The sequence below is a fragment of the Equus caballus genome, chromosome 11 (assembly GCF_041296265.1).
Source record: "Equus caballus isolate H_3958 breed thoroughbred chromosome 11, TB-T2T, whole genome shotgun sequence".
Taxonomy (NCBI): Eukaryota; Metazoa; Chordata; class Mammalia; order Perissodactyla; family Equidae; genus Equus; species Equus caballus.
The window spans coordinates 44,555,664-44,571,107 of NC_091694.1; the positions used below are offsets into that span (position 1 = coordinate 44,555,664).

The window sequence follows — 15,444 nt, forward strand, 5'->3', positions numbered from 1 at the left end:
CATCATAGGCCCCAACCCCCCCCCCCCCCGCTCCCCCCCCCCGCCCCGAACCCAGATCCTAGGGCTCAATGGCATTGTCCCCACCTGGGCTTCCAGCCACGTTGCTTCCCTCCTCCTCCCTGCTGTCAGCCGCACAAGCCCTGGGGGAAACAAACCATAAATCATTACATCTTGGAGACAGGAGCAGATGGAGGCGGTGGGGGGAGGGGAGGAGGCCAGGTTATGTTTGGCAAAGCAGAAAGCACAGTCTGGTAAGGAAAATGTTTCTGTGTTTAAGCTTCGAGGAATGTTAAATGCCTGGGAGTTGATATTAAAAGAAACACAAACCTTCCTGCTGCCAGCTGACCTGGGCCTGGGAGCAGCCGGTGCAGAGCCAGCGTCCTCTGAGGCCTTTGAAGTCTCCCAGCCCGCAACTCCCCGGGGTGCCACCCTTCATGTAGCCCTGGGCCCCTCAGAATTGATCTTACCCGCCTTCCATGAATCAGGGAGGGGTGGGCTGTCCCTACCAGGGATGTGCTGTGCCTTGTAATGTCCCGCTCGCCCTTTGATTGCCCCTGGAGCCACTGAGGATGACCGGCCTGGGTGGAGAGCCTGCACTGAGCCATTCCCACATGGCCAGGCCCCACGGAGCCACAGGACGGTCTGTTCCCACAGCTCCCCCCCACCTCCCTTCTTGCCACGTGTCCAAGGCAGGGAATTGGCACCAGCCTCTGGCACTCAGTTCTGCTCCCCTTCAGCAGGCGCCGAGGATGGAGCTAAAGGTGGCCTCAGAATAGAGGCCACGTCCTTGGGGATGTTCAGGTGGCCTGAAGGAAAGGCTCCCGCTTCTTTCTAAGGCCCGTCTCGCTCAGCCCATCCAGAGAACAGCAAGGGACCCAGTTTCCTAAGCTCCAGGCATTTGCTCCAAAATGAATCTCCCTCTCTGGGTTGCCTGCTGTGGCCATGGGGGCAGGGACTCTGGAGTGCAGGCTGGGGGTGAGGAGGGCAGCGTTTAGTGACAGACAGATGGCAGCACTGATCAGCAACATGTGTGTCCAGGGCTCATCTCATGTGCCCCTTGCAACAGCTCTGCGAGGAAAATGCAGTTGTATCCTCCCCATTTCTCACATGAGGACATGGAGTATCCAGATGCCTCTGCTGACAGGGTGCAGAGAGGCCCATGCTTTCTCCTCTGTGCTGTGTCCCTATGCCCCAGGCTTTCATCAAGGAATCTTCCAGCCTGCGTGGAGGGCACTGGCATGGCTAGTGTCCTGAAGAAGCAGCCTGGGTGACGTTCCACCCAGCATCCCGGTTTATGGCATAAGGCGAGCCTAAGGCTTCCTTAGTCTGGAGTCCTCTTCCCTCTGGGCAGGGGACACTCCTGCCTGGTGCACCTGGAGGGAAGCAGAATGAGCGTATGTGGAGAAGAGCCAGAGGAAGGGACTCACCGTGCATGTGCAGTGTGCCCAGCACAGGCTGGCTGCTCCGAGAGGTGTAGGGGCCCGGCCTCAAGGAATCTGCTGCCAGACTGAAAGACAAGTACAGTGGTGTGTCACTTAACGATGGGGATTTGTTCTGAGAAATGCGTCGTTGGGCAATTTTGTCATTGTGCGAACATCACAGAGTATACTTACAGGAACCTAGAGGGTATAGCCTACTACACGCTATATATGGTACTAATCTTCTGGGACCACCATCATGTAGGCGAGCCATCGTTAACTGAAACATCGTTATGTGGCACGTGATTGCGTATTGATATATGCAAAGCCACTAGAGAACAAAGTGCTGCTGCTGCTGATGGTGGTGGAGGTGGAGGTGGTGGTGGTGGTGATGACGTGAGAGAGCTTACTGTGAGCCCAGCACTGGGCTAATGCTCACAGCTGCTATCTTGGGATCTTCATAGTACCTTATGGAGTAGGAATATTATCATAATTTTAAAGATAAGAAAGCCAGGGCCCTAAAGGGTTAAGTAACCTGTCCCAGGCCAGGCAGAGTGGGTTGGGGAGCCAGGACTGAACCAGGGCTGAGGCAGGCTGGAACCAGGGCCCATGCCTCGCCCTCTGTGGGTGCTGTTCTGTCTCCCACTGTTCCCTACGTAATAAGGTGGAAACTTGTGCTGCAGGAATTCAAAGAAGGACAGATCATCGTGGGCTTGAGTTAGGGAGGCTTCCAGGAGGAGGTGGAGCAAGAGGGACTTGAGAGCGCTGGGTTTTTTTAATTCCAAAAGCGATGTTTACATTAGAAGGAAAATTGCAGTAATTGTAAAGACTTGAAACAAAATCACAAACCATCCCTCCTCCCACTCCTCTGAAACAGCCATTTTATTTTGTGCCTTTTCCCTTCCTTGGGTATACAAGTTTTTATATAGTTTTAATCACGGTGCGTATTTTGCGTTTTTTCTATTGTCGTGTAGTATTATCATAAACCCCCATTTTTCGAGGGCTGTATGTAGTCTTTATAATCGCCTTTTTCGATACATTGTCATAAGTACTTCATATACTTTGTAAAAATCGTTTTACATAATGGCCAGCATGTTAATTGCCATTTTAAGGCTCTGTTTATTCTGGCAAGGTGGGCAGGCTCTGGATCAGCAGAAAGGAGTGGGGTGGGCATTCCGGGGGATGGCCGCATGGACAAGGACAGGAGGCAGGAATGTGCAAGGAGTGTCCCGGGAGATTAAGGAGCAGGAGGCGGTGTGAGCAACGCAAGGAAGAGGGAGGGTGAAGGGATGAATACAAGAAGAGGAGCAGGAGAGTTTTAGGTCAAAAGGAATCCTTGAGGGCATTTAATCCAATTCTGTTTTGGAGGGAGAAGAAAACAGACCAGAAGGGGTGAATGACATGGCTACAGTCACACGGCTCGTTAGTGGTTGAGCAAGGGCTCCAAATTCAGGGACCCAATCCCAGGTTGGTCACACTTGGTCAGCTGCTGAGTAAATGAGTGAAGGACAATGCTTATAGATGAGGCAGAGGCAGGCTTGGATCTGTGACTCAGGCATCTGTCCCTTGTCACTGCAAATTTAGTGGAAGATCCCAGCAGCTTGGTGCCTTTCTCCTCCTCCAGGCTCAGGAGTCCTCCCTTTGTTCTCCAGACCTAAGGGGCCACTACCTCCAGATTCTCCACCCAGGCCACCCCCACTGCCCGCCGCTTCCGTGCTGCCCCACCCCCATCCAGCCGAGAACAGCTCAGCCAGGAGGGCCCCCTTAGTCTGCCTGGGCTCCCTGGCCCCAGGGGACTCCGTATGTTTATCCCAGTCTATTTCCAACCAGGCTGCTCCAGGCTCCAGATGTGCTGTCCCCAACTGGGACCTACTCACTAGCTGATTAGCATATTCCCAGGGTCCAGCCTTTGTTGGCTGTCTGGGCCAGAGGGGAGAGCTCTCCCTGAAGACCCCACATCTTAGTTCTTGCCAAGGACTCCAGACTAGACAGGGGTCAGAGATGTAGGAGCTGTTTTTAAACCAGAGGAGCCCCTCCATGCCCTGTTGCCCCATTCCCAGCTCAGCCACAAGCCTGGGGACACCACCCCCGCTCAGCTCTGTTCCCTGAGTCAGAGGCAGCTTCATTCTCCTATGAGCCTGCCAGGGGCAGCCCTCCCTGGACAGAGGGGCGCTCAAGACCCTGGGGTGGGAAGGGGCAGGGTTCCAGGCTAGGATGGAAGCTCCAGCTGTCCCAACGCCTAGGGTGCTAACTCCCCCTGCCCCTGATTGCAAAGTTCAGGCCTGATGGGAAAGCCTCACCCTCTACTCTCTTCCTTTCTGAAGCTTGGAGCCTGTGTCTGAAGGGGAAAGGCGGGTAATTTCTTTGACATTCTTGACCTGACCACTTGGAAGCTTGGAGGGGTCAGAGCTATTATGAATGAAACTCGGGCCAGTCCCCTGCCTTCAGGACTGGGAGTGTTCACAGAGCCCAGACTGACAAATCGGACTTTTTTTTTAAATTTTGGCTAAATAATACATACCATAAAATTTAGCATTTTAATTTTTAGGTGTACAGTCCAGTGGCATTAGGTATATTCACATAGTTTGGCAACCATCGCCACCATCCATTCCCAGAACTCTTTCATCTTCCCAAACTGAAACTCCATCCCCATTGAAGAGCAGCTCCCCATTCTCCCTCCCCCCAGCCCCTGGCCTCTTGTGACTGGCTTATTTCACTCAGTATGTATCCGAATTTCCTTCCTTCATAAGGCTGAATCACATTGTCTGTGTATACCACGTTTGGTTCATCCATTCATCCATTGAGGCACATTTAGGTTATTCCCACCCTAGACTTTCTTATTTTTAAGCGAGAAAAAGAGCCGGGTCTCTGAGGTTGGAGATTTCATGGCCTCCTTCTCTTTAGGCCCAGGGTTCCCCCTACCACCAATTGCTCATCTCTTTCCCGCTGTGACAAGATAGCAGGACCCCATGACCCTGGAGCACCCCTGATCCCCCTTAGCTTCTTCTAGTTGAAGCAGCAGTTTCCCCCACACACACCTGCAACTTCTCCCTCCAGGTTAGGCCTCCGTGACTCCCTGACCATTCTTTCCTCCTATCTCTTGTTTGCACTCCCCTCGGTCAGTGGTTTAGATATGTTAAGTGTGGAGTGCCATTACCCTGACACTGTGGGGAGAACACTGGGCTGAGAGTCAGAAGTCCGCATCCAGGCCCCTTGACCTCCGGGAGACTCAGTTTCTTCATCTGTTAAATGGGGGTAATTATTCCCACTCTGCCTTCATCATCAGCTTGTTGTGAGGCTCAAAGGGTGGAACGTGCTAGAAAGAGCTGGTCAGAGCTGTGACATGCACGTCCCTGCTTTCGTCCATTTCTGTTATTTGAACACCCTCTAAGTGGTAGGCACTGTGCTGTGGATACAAAGAGTGAACATAACCTTGCCAGGCAGTAAAGAAAACAGGAGAGTGTTCATAATTTTTCCAGTTTTGGAGCGGCTTTGAGGCCAGGCAGGTCTGGGGTTCAGAGTTAAGCTTTCTCCTTTCACTAGTTGGGAGAACAGGCAAGTTACTTTGTCTCTCTGAGCCTCAGTTTCCTCACCTGTCAAATGGACTCTAAGGAGAGCTGACTGTGGAAGTCTGTGAAGCCCTTGGCGGAGGGCCTGGCACGGTCATTGCTTGTCTAATGATGATGGCCTTTTGACCAAGCTGGCAGGTGCAGGTACACCGTCCCCTGCCTTCCTGCAGGGGTTCTGGGTGTAGCTTGTCCAGCAGTGCCCCCAAAAGCTGTCACCTGAGTGACCCCTGTGTTTGGGCCTTTGGCTGGCTGAGGCCACATCTGTTTTCTTAAGCAGATGGAATCAGACCTGGTTTTGATGAACTGACCTCCAAGTGGGCAGGGAGGTCAAGGTTGGGGCCCTCCGTGCCTGCTGCCCAAGGTCTCCCTGCCATGACCCCCGGGGCTGAGCCACTCTAGCTCTGTCCCCTTGGAACAGCTCTCAGCGTGGTGTGGTGCAGTCAGGCCCATGGTGCAGAGTACGCAAGGAGCAGGAACAAGGGGCCATTGTCGGCTGGGAGCTGCTTCTGGTTTCAATTACTCTGCAGAGTGTGAGGAAATTCGGAGCAAGCGTGGGTCAGGAGCCTGCTAGGGCAGGAGTTGAGGGCTCTTGCACCCCAGACCCTCCCTCTGGCCCCCAAGAGTCTATTGTCTCCGTTGGACTCTGCCTGAGGGTCAAGCGTGCCTGCTTCATTGCCCTGGGAGCCCAGGCTCTGGGGTGTTGGCCTGGTTGACCCAGAGTCTCTTCTACTTCTGACCCATCCCGGTTCTTCATGGCTGGTCCCAGGAGGTGCCTGGGTCCCTCCTGGTGAGATGACGGAGGGGCATTAATGTGACTCTTTGGCACCTTCTCACATTCATCCTTCAGGTTGCACTGACCATAGCTGGGTCCCTGGTCCCTGGGAGTGGCCTGGTTTTGACTAAGATTGGGGGGGTTAAGGGGGAAGGGACAACTGTGAGAAAGGCTTGGCCTGTGGGGCTGGCCAGAGAGCTTCTCCCTTTCATTCCACCACCCCAGCCTCTAACCCCCAGACCAGCACCTCCCAACCCTAGGCAGCAACCTGCCCTCAGACACAGCCTCTCCCCTGCAAGATGGGCCCCTCTCGTGCCTTCGGCCTGGGCCATATGTGCACATCCAGGGAAGCATCTGCCTCTAGAGTGTGTGTTTTATGTCCCTGCTGCCCGCTGCTCTCACAGCCAGCCCACGTGGGGCTCTGCCCTTTGCCACCTTCATCACCGCTGTGCCAGTCCAGAGGCACATGGGGACAGGGGAGGTTGGGCACCAGGACTATTTCATTCCCTGTCTCAGACACCACCACTTCCCAGGGGCCTGAGGGACTGGAACCGTTGTCCCACCCCAGCCCTGCCTTCCCCAGCTGTTTCAGACCCACGTGTTCTCCAATACCCACTTGCTGTCACTCTTCAAGGCAGGTCTGGACACCTCAGCTGTACTGGAAGAGCCAGCAGCAGGATGGGGAAAGCCAGGGGCAGGACCCCATGAGAGGGCCCGCCCTGCTGTCCCACACTCGTAGTACAAGCCTCTCTCCGAGCCCCTGCTCAGCCTCCGAGCCCCAGGTGTTCATGATTTGGAGAGCCTGGACTCTGCCCAGTGGATTCTGCAGACAGGAAGCGTTCAATGGGGAGCAGATGGCTGCTCGCGTCTCCCTCCCTCCCTCCTGCCCTGCTTGGGAATGCCACCTTGGCAGGCAGGCTGGGTGCCTGCACCCCAGGCATGCCGCTGAGGCGTGGGCAGCAAGCAGAGGAGCCTATCCAGGGCGGCCCTTGGGAACTGATTCATTCAGGTTCTGAGAACATCCAGCCTCTCAGCAAACCAAAAGAGGGGTGCTCTCATGTGATGTTAAATGAGTCCATGGCGGTGATAGGCCCAGCCTACTGCACACTCAGTAATGACTCACCTCCTTTGCAGGTGAGGCCGCAACTTCTGCTCACAGGAATCCAAAAATCTGGTCCCTAGGGCGGTCCCGCTTTTGATTTTCTTCAAAACCTTTAGGAAAAGGACTTAGCAGAATTGCCAGGGACCTCCCTGAGTGAGGGCTGAGGCTGGGCGTGAATGCCGATAGGGGACACTAGGTGGGCTCTGCCGGCCTCCCTCACTGTGAGCCTTGCTGTGGAACTGAGGGGTATGGCAGTGGTGGCACTTGGTGGCACGCGGGCTGGGGAGGGCTGGATGCAGCCTGCTTGTACCCTTGGAGGCAAGCGCTGAGCTGTGCTGGCTGCAGGGCCAAGGTGACCCAGAAAACACTAGCCTGGCTGACTCCATGAGATAAGCGTTATCCTGTGCTAAGGCCACTGAGAGGAACCCACACCAGTGAAGCAGAGAGAGTCGAGATAAGACATGAGTTTCACATCCAGGACTCTGACCCAGAAGTTTCCTTAAAAAGCCCCTAATCTCCCCGGCTTCCACATCTATCCCGCCCTGACGGAGAGTGAGGGCCATTGGCCGTGGTCAAGAGAATCAGCAGTTCTCATGAGATCTGCCTGTCAGAACTGCTCGGAGCCCACCCATGGAAGTTGAGGTTTGAGGTGTCCCCTTGAAAGAAGGATCAGGGGCTTCAGATTCCGCCTGCAGAGCTTGGGGATCACTGGGAGGGACCTGAAGAGCCCACAAGACGGGGTGGTGGACAAAGGTGGTGTGAGCAGGTGGGGTCTGAAATCCCCGCTTCAGCCAAGTGCCTCCGCTCTGCTTTTGCTTTTATCTGATTGGGAGTAGAGAGACTGGCATAAGCTTTCATTTGGAAAAAAGTCAGTGGGGAGTATCCTCTGCTTAAAAGAAAAAAAATCATTGATGACCATTTGTCTGGTCCAAGCTCCTGTTTTGGCAGATGTGGAAACAGAGCCAGAGAGAGAAAGTGTCTGCTGAGTCCCAGAGACCAGGGTGCCCAGGCAGGACTTGCTCTCAGGTTCCCTGGCTCCCGGGAGCTTTCTTTTTTGCACTTGGAGCTCAGAGTTGGGTGGAAAAGCATTGCTTAATAACAGAGAAAGCAGAAAAGCATGGCGGCTCAGTGGACCCTGGCCTTCTTTCAAACCTCCTGAGGCTGTTTTGTCTTTAGCCCGTGGCCCAGGAGGCCACCTGGGGTGCTCTGCCCACTGGCTGTGCTGGGAGATCCTGGCCATGCCACCTCCTGTGAGAAGGAACGACCAGCAGCCAAGGGACTCTGGGCATTGGCCTGGCCGCGAGTTACGTCCATGCGTTGTGTAGGGAAGGAGTGGATAGACACGTGGTGAGTGTGCTCTGCCTACTCTGTCTGGGGCGGGGGGGGGGGGGGGGGGGGGGGGGGGGGGGGGGCGGGGTGTGTTTTAGATAAGCAAGGTGTTCCCAAAGGCTCAATTTGATTTTCCATCCTTTTCCGTGACCAAATATGCCGTGAGAATCACTAGGGGTTGCTGGGGATGCACCGTCAGGACGGTTCTTCTGCAGTGACGAGGCCTTTGGCTGTGTCAGCCTCTCCGTAGCTGCAGAGTTGAGGTTCCAGGGCTTAAAGAGCTGCACCCCATGCACAGCTCTTTAGCAGGCAGGGGCCGGACCCTGGGCAGTTCTGGCATGGCCTGCCTGACAGAGTCCCCGATTGCTGACACTCTTCTCAGAGAGGTGGGTGGGTCAGTGGTGGGGTGGCCAGGGCTCAGTTTGGCCGAGTTAGACTATGACCTGTTCAGGGTCCTCCCACCTGGCACGTGGTGGGTATCGATTCAATGATGGATGAATGAATGAATGAATGAGTAATGAATGAGAATGTCGTCTCTAGGCTCAGCTCTGCCATTGGCTGCTCAGTGACTTTGAGCAAAGTGTTCCTATCCCGGGCCTCAGGCAGGCCTTAAACAAAGCAGATATTCAGAGAGTGTGAATGGACAGACAGAAAATTACCTTCTCATTCTCTGAGGACCTCTGCCTTTCCAACCCACAGCTTTGGGTTAGGATGGTTACAGAGCAAGATGAGAACACACATAAGGAATGCAGGGGCTGCAGAGCCATTGATCTTAAGGGGACTCTCCCATGCCTGCTTCTCCCGGTTCCCCCGTGATGTGCCACCCTCCCCGCCCCCTCACCTACCCTCTGCATGGGCCCCCGTCTCTCTGGGCTCCCATGCACTGCCCCAGCCCTGCTGGTTCTCTCTGTGCCTGTCTGTGGACAGGGACTTCTGCGGGCTTCCTTTCTGCAGCCCTCATGGCCTCACAGCGACCTTGCTCTGCCCCACCACCTTCCCTCCCGCTCTGCCCCTGCGGGGCCCGCTCTGTGCTCTTCTCTGGGGCTGAGAAGGAGCATTCTCGGCAGACCCCAACCATGTCCCTCCCAGCCCTCGTCCTCAGCACCATCCAGGCTCATCTCGGGCTCCCCGCTCCAGCACCCAGGACTCCCTGGGTGGCCTCTTGGGACTCTCCCCTCCCCCCTCACTCCCAGTCTGTCCTTGCTGGGCTGCGGTGGTCTTGGTCTAGCTGGCTGCTGAGAAACCCCCTTTCCTGGCTTAGAGTTATTTGGCTAGAGGACAGGGACAGGAAATTGGGGTTCTCGTCCATGCTGGGGGAAGATGAAAGTTGTTCCAGTGGGAAAAAGGAGGTCACCCCAGAGAAGCAGCAGCCGCATTCTGAGCTTCTGAGAAAGAGCCTTCCTCCTTGTGTTCACAGGCTGGAGGATTTGCCTGGAAGCTGTCCCTACCCCCAGCTGTCACCAAGGCAGCATGGTAGCAGTACCTGCCTCTCCCGCCCACACATCTCAGGCTGCATATATTCCCTGTTGACCTTTTTTCCGCCAGTGATGCGGCTGCCGATCACTTTAACCTGATTTTGCCTTAGTCACAGCCGTGCTGGGTGGCTGGTCCCGGCCACCCCAGGTGTATACCCCTCCCCAGGTATAACCCAGGGTCCTGCCCTGCATCTCTCTGGGGATGGCCCCTCTCGTTCCTCTGGCAAAGAGCCTGGAGAGGGGATGAGGGCGGACGGGACAGTCTGCTAGGAATGTTTTTAATTCTGAAGGCGGCGACATCTGTTTGTGTGGGCCTCACCGCCCAGGCTCTGTTTATCCAGACAGGGGGGCTCGCACGTCCTCAGAGGCGGGTTCTGCCAGGTGTGGCTGGCTGGAAAGGATGGACAGAGGGAGGAGGGGGTGCAGTCACTTCCTGGGTGGCCAGGACAGCCTGAGCCTTGCCCATCCAGCAAAGATGAGGAAGGGTCCATGGTGGGCTGGAGGGACCAGAATTCAGACTCCTGCTTTTGAGGAACTTGCTGGGAACATGTGTCCTGCACAAACCGCGCTGCAGCCTGCTCCTAGACCGCTGATTCCAGGAAGGAGTGAGTCAGGCTTGGGGAAGAGGAGGCAAGTCTGTGCTGTCCCCAGAGAGAGCCCCCAGCCCACGGTGGAGGAGAGAAAGATGAGCATCTCCAGGGAGGAGCCGCCCAACTCGGCTACCCATCTGCTAAGGCGCTTCTGTCGCCATGGAGACCAGTTGGCCATCTTTCATCCAATCGGAGCTTGCTTTACCCAGACAAGTGTTGAGCCTGGGGTTCCTAAGACAGACAAGTGTAGGGCTGTGGGAACAGGATCTAAACTGCCCCCCTTCTCCCACACAGCCAGCGAGGGGGGCACATCTTGCACGACATTCCCCCAAACTGCACCCTGTGGAATGTGACCCAGATAGAGGGAAGAGAACCTTAGAAAGCCAGCGAGGAGCCAGTTTTGAAGTTAACCAGCCGGTGGTGCCAGGCGCTGACCGTGTGTCTGCAGCGGCTGAACGTGGTCAGCAATTTTAATGGCACCTTACCAGCTGGTTACACAACCAGCAGTTGCACATAGCTGAAGGGATGCAGAGTAAAGCCAGAGTGGATGGCATTTTTCCACAGCTCTTCAGGCCCATGCCAACCCATCCTCCTCCAGGAAGCCTTCCCTGATTCCTCTGGCTAGAAATTTTCTCTCTTTTCTCTCAGCTTTCATGGCACCCTATCTGTACTATTCTTATGGCATCACACTGGGTTTGTTGAGGGCAAAGACCGTGCTTTGTCCATCTGGGTATGACGCCTGGTAGGTGCACAGTTGATATGTGCCAGATTCGTGAATGCCTTTCTGCTTCCTCTTAAGAGGCTTTTACGCCCATGGCTCCTCTCCTCTCTTGGCTGTCAGCTTTGTCAAGTGGAGACTTTTGATTTACCTCTGTGATTCTTCAGCCCCTCCCCCAGGGTCAGGCACCTAGCCAGGCCCTCAGTGAATGGGATGAAGAAATGAAGACTGGAGGAATGAGCCAAGCCTTCCTGGAGGAAATGGGTTTTGTGGCAGCCGGGGTGGGGAAGCTGCCTGGTTCCTGGTGGGGCTGGAGGAGGACTCTTCAGAGATGGCACCCAGGTGCCCTGGGAGACGCAGGTGAGCAATGGGTCAGGGAGGGAGGCTCAGGCCTCCACTGGGCAGGGGACAGAGGTGTGTCCCCGCCTCTGTGGGTCTCTTCTCCCCTTGGAGAGTGCTGAGAAGGCTGTGTGGCTCAGCCCCGTGTGGCTGCAGTGGCTTTGGGTAACTTTGGCTCAGGAATGAAGAGGCTCTGTGCAGCCTTTGCTGCCCAGCCCTGTCTGCACTCTGCACAAGAGGGTGTGGAGGGTGGCGTCCTGGAAGAGATGGGGCTGGCCTGGCCACCCTGCAGGGACACCCAGAGCCCAGCAGAGCCCCAGGACCCTGCCTCCACCAGCCAGGCAGAGGGGGTTGCAGGACCAGCTCCTGCCCCACCAGATGTCACAGCGGTAAGGGCGTCGGAGACCTCTGTTCACTGCCCGGCCTGGCCCTGGGCAAGGTGCTTGCCTTCTCTGTGTCCTTAGTTTCCTAAGTGGGAAACGGGGACGCTAGTACTTACTTCATAAGTTTGAGGGAGCATTAGGTGAGTTAATCCACGCGGAGGTTTAGCATGGTGCCTGTTGAATAGTAAATGCTCGGTAAAGGGCAGCTCTTATCGTGACCAGGTCCCAGCTATCTGTGCTGAAGCCACCCCTTTCTCAAAAGGCACCGAGGGCTCTGAGCTTAAACCCCAAGCCCTGTATTCTGGTTGAGACCTAGCAGGAGCACTCCAGATGCCAAGGGCTGCTTCTGTGCCCTGACCCCCCTGCCCTTGGGTCAACCACGAAGGGTCCTGACCCAGCTCTTTTTCCTGAATCCAAAGAACCAGCCCCACTTCAGCGAGGCCCAGCAGTCGTGAGCACCAGGGGCTTTGGAGGGGACCTGTCCCTCCCCAGCTTCAGTTGCGTGACTTCAGGAAAGAACGTCACCTCCCTGAGCCCCAGGCCTCACAACTCTCAAACAAGGACAATACCACCAACATCGCAAAAGTTGCGAGGCTTAAATGCAGTCAGATATTTGAAAGCCTTTTGCGTGGGACCCAGCTCATGGTTGGCATGTGGAAATATTGGTTTCCTTCCTACCCCGTGCCTGGCTCTGCAGTGGTGTGACAGCTTGGGCACCGCTGAGTATCGTGTATGCTAACTTGAGGTTCAGGCCTTTCCCTTATCTCTGAACACCATGCTCTAACTCGTGTTGTTATCTTGCAGAATGATTCCGTTCTCACTCTGGTTAGTGTTCGTTCACCAACTTGAGGGGGAAGAACAAGGTCTTACTTCTGTCTCCCAAGGCACCCAGCACAGACAAAGTGGCTGACTGCCCCTTGGCCCAGAGGTGGGCATCCTCTGCATCTGGCACCACAGGCCTTTTGGGGGCCATGGTCAAAAGTGGCCACGTGAGGAGCACCTCTTGCTAGAAATGTGTGACCAGTATCATCCTTGGCTTTTGCTCATATCCCAGGAGATGGCCCATAGTGGCCAACACCCTCTGAGGCTGCTGAAACCCAGGAAGCTGCCCCCCCTAGGGAGCTTTTTCACTCTTTACATTCCCACAAGAGTTTGTGAGTGGCTGGCCCTATCACCAAGCTGGCATAGAGGGGGTGCCTTGGGGCGGGGTTGGGGGCTGGGGAGGTAGAACTCCAGGGCAGTGGGAGGGTGCCCGCCTTGGCCGGGATGAGGGCTGCTGTTGATGGCCAGAACGCAGCTCCTGCCCCTGAGCCCTAGCCCCTGTGGACCCCCTCTGGCTTCCCCCAAGCCTCCCTCGGATGCCGAGGCCCCAGGGAGCAGCCAGGTGGTGAAAGGGTTAACCGGGGATCTAGAGGAAAAGGGACTGGATCGCATTTAGCTGCTTGTCAAACTTTATTTAGTAGGGGCTGGAGGGAGGGGCGACGGTCGGTGAGGAGAGCCCCAGCCTGCCAAGAGTTAAACCCTGGAGGTTGGGTTTTTGGAGGGGGCAGCCTCCAGCGCCTCCTTTGAGTCACTTCCTTCGGTGCAGGCGGGAGGCGCCCCGCGCGGCCTCGGGCAGTCCGTGGCGCACGCACCCCGGCGTCCCTGTCCCGCCAGCCGCCGGGACCAGCAGGCAGAGGAAAGGCCCGGGCTGCGTGTGCCCCTCCAGCCACGCCATCTCCGGGGAGGGGAGGAGAGAGTGGAGCCTCGCACCATGCGCTTCCCTGCCCAGCTCGAGTAACAGCCCGGCCGCCTGCTGAGCGCTCCGCGCGCTCCCTCTCCGCGCGGCTCCTGCCCAGCGCCGCCCGCGCGTCCCTGGAGCTGGCCCCGCAGGCCGGGTCACCGTCGGGGCCGGGCCCTGCCGCTGCCGCCGGCATGACCGACGTCCTGCCTCAGCCCGACTGCAGCCTGAAGGCGGTGTGCGAGCCCCTGGAGCGCTGCTGCCTGGATCGGCTGGAGGAGCCAGGGAGCAAGCGGCCCCCCAACACGGGCGCCCGGCTCTGGGGCCGGGTGCGCAGCAAGCTGCTCCGCCAAAAGGTGCTAGCGGGGGACCAGGGATGCCGGAGGGGGTGCACTGGAGGGACTGAGGGAGGGCTGGGGGCTGCTGGGGCCGCTCTGCCCCCGTCCCTCTGGAGCTCCGTTACAGCTCCTGCGTGACTGTGGAGTCCTAGGACAGAGGTGGGGTATGTGTGTGGGTCTGCCCTAAGTGGCCTTAATTTGATGATTAATGCTGGTTGCTGCCCCCACCCCCGTCCCTGGCTGCTTTCTCTGCATCTGTCCCTGTCTTGGGAAAAGGGGGGTTGTCTTCTGTGGGAGAGGACTCTATCTGCCTCTTTTCTGAGTCTATACCAGCAGGAATATGAACAGACTAGGTGAGGGGCCCCTGGGTCTCAGTGCCCAGCTCAGGCCCGACCCCACTGCATCCAGTGGACAGTGCTGGCTGCTGCTTTGCTGACGGGCGCTGGCAGAGGCGCCTCAACCCTGTCAGCCATGTGGGGTTTCTTGTGCAGGCCTGTGGGCCTCGTTCCCCAGCAGGGAGGGAGGGGAGGGCTCTGGGGAGGTAGCTGAGTCTGGGGGCTGTAGGGGCTGCCTCTTCAGGGACCACCCAGATGGCTGCTGGCCCAGTGCCAATTAGGCACCAGGCAACTCCATCAGTGTGCCAGGGGTTTCCTGACCCAGCAGGCAGCTTAGACCAAGCTATGCCGGGGCACACTGCCCGTCCGCCTGCAGCCCCAGACCTGGGTGGGATTAAAATTGGAGATAGAAGTTGACTGTCCTGCAGCTGGGCAGGCTGCCTCGGGGCTGGCTTTGGGCTCTGGCATCGGGCGTCCAAGGAAGAGCCAGACCCAGCTTCTAGCACACAATAAGCGCTTGATGACTGCAGACCGGATTAACCGCCCAAGCAAGGGCTGTGTCCATCCCTTGAGGCAGTGATAAGGGAAGCTTTGGCCAGTCTGAGTGGCTGATGGGGACTTGCAAGCCCTCCTGTAGCTCAGAGGGGGACCCTTTACACAAGTCCTCATTGCCAGCCAGCATGGAGGCTCCTGGCACCTGCTGAGAGGAAGTGATCTTGGATCCGTTGGCTCCTTGTCTAGTTTCATCCCCTGCCAGTGGGGCATGCTTGACCTCCCAGAGATGACATCAGTCCTGGAAAGTGCTGGGCAGGGCAGCAACTTGAGCTGTCCTGCATTGGTCCCTGTGTCACCTTCAGCCTCTCCAGGGACCTGGCTAGCAGAGCCCTGCTGGCCTCAGCTGCTCCCAGAGCCCCTCTGTGCTGAGGCAGCTGTCTGCCCAGCAGCATGGAGTCATCCCTCCCCCCCGACCCCCAGCCCCTGCTGAGGCCAGCAGACACCAGCCCAGCCCAGTCCCAGACCTCGAGGTTGGCAAGAAACTGACCAGCAGGTCCTGGTCCAGTGCCAGCCAAACACAGCTATTCCCATTTACCTGCCCCTTTGGGGAGGTGCCTGGCAGGTAGGGGACAATTTTTAGACCCTAGAACCTCAGACTTTCCATTCTTTCTCTGTACATTTGTGACTGGAAAAATCAAGACGCCACTCCAGGAACTCTTCAGAGCTTTGCCTCCGATGGTATCTGATAGCACTGTGTCTGATGGTGCTCACCGGGCAGGGGTGGCGGGCCAGCCAGGCGCTGGGCTGCTGCGCTGATTGGCGTCAGTGCAACTGCAGGGTGGCTCTGGCACTGGTGTGTGG

The 15,444-nt window shown here is 56.9% G+C and overlaps 1 protein-coding gene across 6 annotated transcripts in view; it reads left to right on the forward strand.

Annotated features, from left to right (window-relative positions):
• The window catches only part of ABR (ABR activator of RhoGEF and GTPase), a 179,176-nt gene that overhangs the window by 143,173 nt on the left and 20,559 nt on the right, over positions 1–15,444 (forward strand). Inside the window, exons 1-2 of one of the 6 annotated variants that reach the window (XM_070226439.1) lie at positions 12,500–12,623; positions 13,284–13,771. The exons of 4 other annotated variants lie outside the window; for them this stretch is intronic. In XM_070226439.1, coding sequence (XP_070082540.1) covers positions 13,610–13,771 — 162 coding nt within the window. In that variant the 5' untranslated portion in view covers positions 12,500–12,623; positions 13,284–13,609. Of the gene's footprint in view, positions 1–12,499; positions 12,624–13,127; positions 13,772–15,444 lie in introns of those variants that run through there. One more of the 6 variants, XM_005597643.4, reaches the window with a different exon arrangement.